This window comes from Plectrocnemia conspersa, unplaced genomic scaffold, assembly GCF_051122295.1.
Source record: "Plectrocnemia conspersa isolate PC_06_02 unplaced genomic scaffold, ASM5112229v1 ptg000010l, whole genome shotgun sequence".
In the NCBI taxonomy this organism is placed as follows: Eukaryota; Metazoa; Arthropoda; class Insecta; order Trichoptera; family Polycentropodidae; genus Plectrocnemia; species Plectrocnemia conspersa.
Genome location: NW_028277174.1, coordinates 1,319,141 through 1,329,791, shown reverse-complemented (window position 1 = coordinate 1,329,791; position 10,651 = coordinate 1,319,141). Strand labels below are relative to the sequence as shown.

Below are 10,651 nucleotides of genomic sequence, written 5' to 3'. Positions count from 1 at the left end.
TGTAACTACCTCAGAGAGGTAGTTGCATAAATTATAAATTTTCATTTCCTTGAGTTATTAAAAAAAACATTACCTCCGATAGAAATAAATGTATTTACATCTGACGAAATCCACTTGGTGTAAAAGTTTTTATGATTTTAAGATGGCATAATCTGTTTAGTTATATTGGCCAATACAAAACACAAGTGGAGTTTTCCTCTCATCAGTGGCATACCCAGAGACTAAGCGTCGAATGAGTTCCGTATGTGCGATAGACGGTCAGTTTCAACCATAAATCTTCTTGCAAGAGAAAAACCTTATTATACACTACATATGACACAATTATTTTTAATTTCTAAATAACATTTGAAAAATATTAAGAACAACCTAACATATGTATATAAAATAAATTAAAAACACTAAAGATAAGAGAACAGTTGATAAGAGAATGTCTTTAATTGGTGTGCAGTGACTATCAAATCGTTATTTTACGTTGAAGCGCCGTAGACGACATCACTTGTTTTTACATTCGGTAAGTATTATATTCAGAACCTCTTTAATAAACATTTACTATCTTAACTGACATGTTTTTTGCAATGTAAATAAATAAGTATGTATTAAAATATATTTCAAAATATTTCAATTACAATCTTAAAATAACACATTTAAAACTCTGCATATTTATTACTATGGCATTTTACATATCAACGTTGGAGATGTATTGTATACATGAAAATTCTAAGTTCATCTGATTTGTGTAATCATTTCTAGAGCCAAGGGTGAAACTAAACCGTAAATCATATTTTTTATAATCTTCGTGAAATGCTGTAAATGTTGAGAATGAAACTGACTATTTATGTTTGAATTTTATAACTAGAAAGTCCTGAAGTCTCTCATTTTGGAAATTGTTTAAGATTTTCGAAGGGATGTAAAGTGCTGCGTCGTCGCATCCTCTAAGTCATATTGAATATTGAGTTTAATCCTGAAGGATTTGGTGTGTCTGCTCAACTAGACTAGATCGAACGGCCGATGTGAAAGCGGCTGCTTTTATAGGAATTCTAGGGATCATCTCGATCGATTTCGTGGTCAATTTCCAGAAAGTCTAGACAAAAGTTGTGGTGAAAGATCTGATGGAAGTGATTAAGTAAGGCAGTGTTATGGCTTATATTATATATCATTGAAGAATAAACGAAAGTATAGTATTTTTCGTGCTCCGATTAGATTAGTCAGGGCAAAACTGTTGTTTGTTTTTCTAATACATATCTTATCAGACTCTTTATCATGTGTAATGTTTATTCTTTGAAATGTGCAATCCAGGATCAGGATATTCTTTGTTAAAGTGCGTTCCAACGATTATAGTGCAATTCGCGTTAGCACTATTAACGGTACATATTTATAAAACTCTAAACAGGAGCAGCTAAAATTTTTGTTCATTTTGAGCTGCCGACATGTGCTAAGTTGGAATGCAAGTCAAGCAAAAAATAAAAAAGGTCAACTCAGAAATTTTGTGAAACTGGGACGAAGGGTAAGCCTATTCATTGTTACTCTTGTTTTGATTGTTACGCAAACAAAAAGAAATTGTTAGAAAAATCAAGGTACACAAATGTATTATAATATATAATTTTATGACCCCTTTTTACAAGTCTTGAGCAACTAATTTCAACGCTAAATTATGGGTGGTTCCGAAAAACTTTTTAATTTATTATAAAATATCCGATCACTTTATTGTAAAACTGAATAACTTTAAAAACATTTTTAGATTTTTTTAACTTTATGGAATATCGAATCAATTATATAAGTTTTAAATTTAAAAAGCATGTCATTGTTATTGTTTGCAATAATACTTAAAAATAATAGTACAGTTTTATAGATAATGATCAATGAGTTATATAAAACTATTTGTAAATATATGTCAAGTTAAAAGGCATTTTTTTGTCATGTACTTTGATACTCACTTGCGTTTTGTCGATGGCGAGTGGCGGTCGCTTGGTGTTTCTTACTATTTTTAAACATATTCAGACTTAATTCTACATAATACGTAAGTTACCATCTGTATTTATACCTTTTTTTTATACATTTACAATTATTCATAGACAAATAGTTGCGTTATTGACTGTTATCTATACTATCATTTTTGACAGATTGTAGGGATGTGCCATTTGGTATAGTAACTGTAGTGCGATTAGCTTACTAAACATTACGTACTTTGACAGAACTTTTAAATGTAATAATTAAAAACACTGGCAAAGTATTATGTAAATATTATAATAATTAATAAAAAATATATGTAAATAAAAATAATAAAAATAAAATTTAATTTTAATGTATTTTTATCTTTATAATATACTTTCTGTTTGATAGTAGCTACCTATATACAAATAAATAAGTAATTCAATTAAAAACACCATATAACCGGTGATATATTTTAATCAAAGGCATGTTTGACATAACCTCAAATATTTTTTCAGTAAAACCAAATTTATTAAAAACATATTTTCTCCCCTCCTGAAATAATTTTCGATTAAAATACAAACAGAGACAAATGGCACACCACATATAGGGCAAGAACATGCTAATTATAACGCAGTTGGTAGAACATTGATGCAGAAAATAATATATTTTACTATATAATGTGAAGTATTTGGTCCTTCTTTGTTCTTCTTGAGCAAATATTTTCATAATGACATTTTTTGAGCTTCCGTAGCAATTTCTCTTCCTCAAAAAAATTTCAGAGATGGCCTTTAAACAAAAATTTTATTTCCGAAATGATTTTTTTTTATTCCTTCAACAATGTGTTCCTTTTGTCCTCTACAAACAAAAATTTCCAACATGGCTTTTTTATTTTTAGTGTCCTCATTTGATGTTTTCAAAATCTAGTCACTTTATAAGTATAATGCAGATGTGTTTTTATGAAAAATCAAATGGAACTTGAAAAGTTTATTTTCAATTAAAATGACAGTTAACATGTTCTTGGCTATTAAGCACTTTTAGTAATAAAATACATTTTTACAGTAAAATGGAAGACTTTGATCCAAAACAAGATCACCTTTTCGACGATTTTGGAAAAATAAATGTCTATAATAAAGACATTATCAATTTGGGAGCTGGATGTCCCGGTCCAGATCTTTTAGAACCTCTCACGGAAATGATGAATAAGGCAGTGCAACATAGAATGGTGATATTTGTTATTAATAAATTATATGTTGAAATAAGATTAATATAATATTTAAAAAAATGTGAACCAGGAAAAGGAGAAACATAATAATAACTTTTTATTTCAATATGGACCGATGATGGGATGGTGGGATATGAGAGAAGCACTATCGCATTTTCTCACTAAGCAATACGGAGACAATGTTAAGAGGTTAGTTAATTACAACTAAATATAATGGATTAGATTTAACTGCTTATTCACTTCCAGAGAAGAATTGATTTTAACTTGTGGTGCTACACACGGAATGCACTTGTTAATAACTACACTCCTAGCACCAAATGGTGTTATTTTTGTTGAAGAATACACTTATATGATTGCCCTTAACACTTTCAAAGAGTTTCCCAACATAAAAATAGTGCAAGGTATATTTATCATGTTTATAAATAAGATGAAAATACCGAGGTGATTTAAGATGGTATTTTGTGTCAAAAAATGCTAAATTGTTGTACTTTCAGACCTAATAAATGATGTTTTTTATGTTAAACAGTGCCTATAAAGAGTGATGGAGTTGACGTTATACAACTTCGTAAAGCGTTTATAGAAGCAAAACCTAAATTTGACCCTGAACTATATGAAGAAAAACCGTGCTGGGCCATGTTTTATACTATTCCAAACTTTCACAATCCTACTGGAATTATATTTTCAACTGGTAATATTAGTATTCACATATTTTATTTAAAACGTATAGTCTCATGTGGATGTATGTTATTATAATATTCCAGAAATTTGCAAGTCTCTCGTAAAATTAGCTAGAGAATTCGACGTTTTGATCGTTTGTGACGACGTCTATAACATGTTATATTATGGAAACGATCCACATCCTCCAGCTAGATTGTTTTCATACGATAAACCCGAATTTGATGGCTATAAAGGAGGACATGTGATTTCCAACGGTACGTTTAGTAAGATTTTAGCGCCGGGATTGAGAGTCGGTTGGATGGAAGTTCCGCAAAGATTGGTCACCAAGTTTAAGCAGTCGTAAGTAGAATATACGTTTGCTTTAAACGCATAGTAAATTATATATATTTATAATATAATAATATTTGATTTATGTTTAGTGGTATAATGCAGAGCGGAGGATCGGTAAACAATGTGATGTTTGGTATAGTACAAAGTTTTATAGACTTGGGAATGGCTGCAAAGCAATTGGATTTATACAAAAGCACTAATAAGGTATAAACTATTTATACACATATACAGAAAGTTAATATAAAGTAGTCTCATATAATACATATTTTTAGAACCGCCTGAACACATTTTGTGATATTCTCGAAGCAAATCTACCAATCGGATGTAAATTTATTAAACCAGTAGGAGGTTATTTCATTTGGATCGAGCTACCGGTGAATGCTGATGATTTTATGAGTTGGTGTTCCACGAGGGGAGGACCTGGAGCCATTCCTGATTCAAGGTTCAACTTATATCCGAATGATCCGATACACGTAAAGCGCTCCGCCATACGTTTAACATATAGCTTCCACACTGAAGAAATACTTAGAGAGGCCGCTAAAGATTTGTGTTTAAAATTAAAGAAATACATGGAAGATGTTCATTAAATTAAATGTAAAATGAGAACATAATAAAATATTTACTTTTTAATAATATTTTCATTACAATATTGTTTTTATGAAAATATTAAAAAAAATTAAAAGTCATATTAAAAAACGAATTGAACTCATACGATTCAGATGAATGCTTAAGCTAGACCTGGTCGGACGGAAAAAATGAAAAGCGGCTGCTTTATTAGGCTGCTAAGTCGGAGTGGGTACGTTCGGTAACGGGCGTTCCCACTGCGACGGCGCCGACACGATTTTATTGCTTTTAACGGGAATTTTTGACTTCATAGAAGACATCATTTTTTTGCGCTCTTCTATTGAGCAAAATTCCGTTTGAATACACTTTAACCAATACTATTTTAAGGTTTTGGTAACCCTGTGGTGTGTGTGTAACTGCGCAGCTAGTAAGATTCAGGTGGAAACTAGTAAAAATTTTATTAGTTTATGTTACATATTGCGACAGACTATGAATGGAGAGTGTCTGCTGGAGTCTGTCAGGTGACTACCTGTAACTGCCCTTATGTATTCAGGCATGTAAAGCTGACTAATCACAGCCAATCACTGCACTCGCTTCTTAGGACCACAAAATAAGTATATGCCTTTAAATAGTGACATTTGCTTGATGGATATCTCCGAGGTGAAGTGCGCAACGAAAATATTGTGGCCTTACAATGGTATTTGTCTTCCAGTGATATATTGTTTCTCAAGACCGTTTCATAATAAAGAAATATTCATTCAATACATTGGAGAATCCTTGCGTGTTATTTATGAGGGTACCCTTAAGTTTTAGTCTTAACAAGAGCCTGAGTGTAATTGCATTATTGTTAAATAATCACTTTTGGTCTTCAAGAAAGAGCTCCTCCACCGAGAGTCTGTATGGTCCCCACGCTATCATATCAGAAGTGTGTAGTAATATAGGTAAGTATAGCTTTTATGTTATAAAAAGTTTATTTTTAATAACTTTGCACCGAACATAATATATTTAAATTTATTCTTATTTTTTTTCATACGTAGTAACTAGGCGTCTAATTTTTACATTTTTCATTTAAAGCAGAAAATCAATGGCAATTAAAATAGATGGCCATTCGTTGTCACTGAGTAACTCATTAAGTAAAATGTTTTTATAGGCTTTTGAAGAACAACAAACGGTCCAGTATTATTTTAAATGTAACGTACGCCGAAAAGGAGAGTAGGATCCAGATTTTTAACGTTGAAATTAGTTTAGAAATCATAGTAGCTATTGTAATAATATGTAATTTATGTAGTAATAATTTTTTAAATTACTCTATACAGTACAATGGTCAAAAATATTTAAGAATTATGTTCTGCAGAAATTTATTTTAAGTTCCAAGTAATATTTTACCTTAATATTGAATTTTGTTACTTTTCTTATATCTACGTGCTTATATAAATAAAAAGATAATCTAACCTCATAATCAAAAGTTACATGTAAAAGATTGAAAAACATAAAAGATTACTTATGTTGTTATAGTTAACAGATTATTATTGATAGGATATTATCTTCAATCTATGTCAGAGATCAACAACATTTTCAGTGACTGTAAATTATTAATAAAAGAATTGTTTGGCAAAATACAATTTCTAATTTGCAGCTACAAATGTAATAAATGTAAGTAAAAATATATTTCTTGATTAAATATAAAATATAGAAAAAAAGCACAAATAAAAAACATAATCATGTATCGGTAAGCTGGTGAATGGCTTCCTTGATTAAAAATGAATATATATATGACCATTTTGGTTCATATACTGTCTTAAGTACAGACTTCAGTCTAAAGCACAAATCTAGGTATTCCGTTGATAAACTATTTAGAAAATTATTCTATACATTTTTCAGTGAACCGACGGTGGCTCAGTGCTCTGCTAGACTTTTGTGGAGGCCTGTCAAACCAAGGGCGAAAGCTCCGGCGTCAGACCCGAAGACTTTAGCATTCTCTGTGTTTCGACGATTAAAACTTCACCGCATGAGGTGTGACTCAAATACTTTCGTAAAGATTTAAAACGAGTTGATGGTTGCTGATTACTAATTTACATACGTAATAATAAATAACACTTTATTCTTGCAACATTTAATAAGAATTCAGTTTTAAAATAAGCATAATCAACTGGAATCAATACAGTATATTAATTTTGTTGATGTATTATTTTGACAAGTGGATCTTTTTTGAGATTTCAAGGTAACTGAATTACATAGTTATAAGATAATAGAATTTGCAACTCATTGAACTATGATATGACATTTTTTGCTACATGTATTTCCAAAATAAAGATAACTGAATGTTGCTAAGGATTACCGATTACTGTTGATAAGAAAGTCTTTATTTGACGAGCAGTGACTATAAAATTACTATTTTAAGTTTAGGCGTCTACTATAACACTTGTAGTTATACAACATTTAGTAAGTATTATATTTAGAAAATAGGTTAAATTGAACTGTACTAACTTGATATTCATGACATTTACAAAAATAAGCGTGATTTGAAATAATCATAATAACTATATTACATAAATAATTTATAGATTATAAAATTCGCCACTCAACGTATTATGCTATTACAATTATGATAAATTAAAGTACTTTTTTATTACGTTCCATATAATGTTTACTTTTTTATGTATTATATAGACTCCATCCATATGAATAATTAGCATATGGCATTTATAATTTTCAGATAAAATCTTAATAGTGTATAAAAATATTACTTTTAAAACTAATCTGACTGGAAATTATATATTAAATCTTTATGTATAAGTTAAAAACTAGATGTTTAAAATTAATTACTTCAGTGATCACTATAAGGAAATTTAAATAGATCTATTTTATAGTGTACAATTATTTCAATTTCTTATTTTATTGTCTTTTTCTAGAGATAATTTTTTTTTGTGGTTGTACAGTATTTCTTTAAGTAATACAAATACCTAGTATTTACTTTTTCCCTCCTAGAAAAAGTCAGCGTCATATTTTTGTTCGCGTGCGAATTTGACCTTCATGGAAAGGGCAAAGTCGGATTCGAAAGACCAGCGAAATACAGAAACACAAAATATTTCACTATTAATTGTGTCAAATGCTAATTGGATTGTCCGGAACTCAATATTACACAGAGATTTGAAATTTATAAATAAAATAAAATATTGGGATGGTACTCATCTATTTTAAGTGTGCACCATAACTGTTTTTATTTATTTATTATTATTTTTAATGTTTTCTTGTATATTGGCCATAATGTAGCATTAAGAAAAGCTGTCAAATCGTAATAGTCTGATCAGAGATAGCATTTCGATGAATAATTTTAAAAATATCACTACGAGAAAATTAGAAAAAAATGAATATAACCATCGTTTAAATTACTCTTTGCTTTTAGTATATACATTTTAGAAGCACGAAACTCACATTATGAAATTATGCTTGTGTTTTTAAAAGTATGCATCTTAAGTAAATCGAATAAAATTATTCAAAATTCAAATTTAGCGATTCATATTTTTGTTTATTTTTCTTTTGTTATTTGTTTAATTGTTCTATTATTTTCAGTAAACATGGAAGACGATTATTGTGAATTCGATGCAAAGCAAAATAGCCTATTTGACGGTGCGGGAAACGAGCAAAAATTTATAAGTTTGAGTACTGGATCTCCTGGACCAGATCTTTTAGAACCTCTTACGGAAATGATGAAAGTAGCAGTGCAACACAGAATGGTGAGATTTTTTTTTGTGTATAAATTAAATAATAAAACAAAACTCAACCGTAACAATATGTATTAGGAAAAGGAGAAAGATAACAACAATTTTTTATTCCAATATGGACCGATGACTGGATGGTGGGATATGAGAGAAACTCTATCTCATTTCCTAACTAAGCAATATGGAAACAAAGTTGATAGGTAAGCTTATTAAAAACTTGACTAATAAGTTTTAAAATTTTAATATGTTTTTTTTTTTTAATTTCAGAGAAGATTTGGTATTGACTTGTGGTGCAACTCACGGAATTCATTTATTGATAACTACACTCCTAGCACCAAATGGTGTAATTTTTGTCGAGGAATACACTTACATGCTTGCCCTGGATGTTTTCAGAGAATTTCCAAATATAAAAATAGTGCAAGGTGAATATTAAAAACCACTTTTTATGACAATTTTTTTAAGGAACAGTTTCTAAGATGAAAGCATGAGGCTATGCATTGTTTAGTACTATATGAAAAAGGCAAGGGCAAAGCCCTGGCGTTGGGCCCAAGATCTTTATAAACGCAAAAGTGTTGTAAAACGTTATTTTACAGTATTATCAAATTATTTATTTTATACTGAGCAGTTCCTATAAAAAGCGACGGAGTCGATGTTGAAGAACTTCACAAAGCGTTCAAAAAGGCCAAACCTGAATTCAACGCAAAACTATACGAAGAAAAGCCGTGTTGGGCTATGTTTTATACTATTCCCAACTTTCACAATCCTACTGGAATTTTATTTTCAACTGGTAATATTAATATAAATATATTTTTATTTAAAACGCATAGTCTCACGTGAATATATATTATTAAAATATTCCAGAAATTTGCAAGTCTCTCGTAAAAATAGCTAGAGAATTTGACGTTTTGATCGTTTGTGATGACGTCTATAACATGTTATATTATGGAAACGATCCACTTCCTCCAGCTAGATTGTTTTCATACGATAAACCCGAATCTGATGGCTATAAAGGAGGACATGTGATTTCCAACGGTACGTTTAGTAAGATTCTAGCGCCAGGAATGAGAGTCGGTTGGATGGAAATTCCGCGAAGATTAGTCACCAAGTTTAAGCAATCGTAAGTTGAATATACGTTTGCTTTAAACGCATAGTAAATTATATATGTTTGTAATATAATAATATCTGATTTATGTTTAGTGGTATAATGCAGAGCGGAGGTTCTGTGAACAATGTGATGTTCGGTATAATACAAAGTTTTATAGAGCTGGGAATAGCTGAAACGCAATTGAATTTATACAGAAACACTAATAGGGTAATATTCTATTCATGTAAATATAAAAAGGTTACGTTATAGCACTTGAATATATTTTTTTAGAATCGTCTGGATAAATTTTGTGATATTCTCGAAGCTAATCTACCAAGTGGATGTAAATTTATTAAGCCAATAGGTGGTTATTTTATTTGGATCGAGTTACCAGTGAACGCTGATGATTTTATGAGTTGGTGCTCCACAAGGGGAGGTCCTGGGGCCATTTCTGACTCAAGGTTCAACGCATATCCGAACGATCCTTTGTATGTGAAGCGCTCGGCCATACGCGTAACTATCAGCTTTCATGCAGAAGAAACGCTCATTGAGGCCGCTAAGGATTTGTGTTTGAAATTGAAGAAGTATATGGAAGAAGGTCATTAATGGAATATGTGAAGAAATAATATAATGGCCTTTTTCAGTACATCTATAAATTTAAATATGCATTTTTGAAAATCATTAGCACTATTGGTTGAATAAAAAATATTTATAATTGACAAATGTATAGAAACTACAAGTATTGTCTAGCGCATCGTATTTTTTGTTGACTTCGGGAAATGACTACAATGGTTGAACTTTTAAAGGGCAACTCGGGAAACATACAATTATTTTATTAGAGAGCGTGCATGTTACCAGCGAAGTTTAAATAGGCCTCTTCTCCAATTTGTCTAAGCTACTAAGAAGAAGCGTATAAAAGAGTTGACACATGCTAAAATCAGCACTCAGACTCTCGAAGAAAGCGAAGAGAGATAGTCAACTACTTTTATATTACGCTATTATCAGGCATTAGGATAATTTGTTATTAAGATTTCAAATAAATACACATAATAATGCGTTTTTTTATTTTTTTGTTTTATGTTGACACTAAAAATCCTTAATGTGTATGGTACTTACATC

The 10,651-nt window shown here is 30.3% G+C and overlaps 2 protein-coding genes across 3 annotated transcripts; both read left to right on the top strand.

Annotated features, from left to right (window-relative positions):
- Window positions 1–446: 446 nt before the first annotated feature.
- Window positions 447–4,792, top strand: LOC148230273 (uncharacterized). 2 transcript variants are annotated; one of them, XM_088193965.1, is made up of 8 exons: window positions 447–511; window positions 2,992–3,154; window positions 3,225–3,343; window positions 3,401–3,555; window positions 3,681–3,842; window positions 3,916–4,171; window positions 4,252–4,366; window positions 4,435–4,792. In XM_088193965.1, exons 2-8 carry the CDS (start codon window positions 2,996–2,998, stop codon window positions 4,747–4,749), a joined length of 1,281 nt encoding a protein of 426 aa, XP_088050091.1. In that variant the 5' UTR covers window positions 447–511; window positions 2,992–2,995; the 3' UTR covers window positions 4,750–4,792. The 2 variants fall into 2 exon arrangements, with proteins under 2 accessions (XP_088050091.1, XP_088050090.1); XM_088193964.1 differs by lacking the exon at window positions 447–511 and adding an exon at window positions 1,933–2,017.
- A 2,325-nt stretch (window positions 4,793–7,117) lies between these two features.
- LOC148230272 (uncharacterized) lies at window positions 7,118–10,584 on the top strand. Its single transcript, XM_088193963.1, has 8 exons — window positions 7,118–7,168; window positions 8,300–8,463; window positions 8,530–8,648; window positions 8,716–8,870; window positions 9,074–9,235; window positions 9,310–9,565; window positions 9,646–9,760; window positions 9,824–10,584. Exons 2-8 carry the CDS (start codon window positions 8,305–8,307, stop codon window positions 10,136–10,138), a joined length of 1,281 nt encoding a protein of 426 aa, XP_088050089.1. The 5' UTR covers window positions 7,118–7,168; window positions 8,300–8,304; the 3' UTR covers window positions 10,139–10,584.
- The last annotated feature ends 67 nt before the right edge of the window (window positions 10,585–10,651 follow it).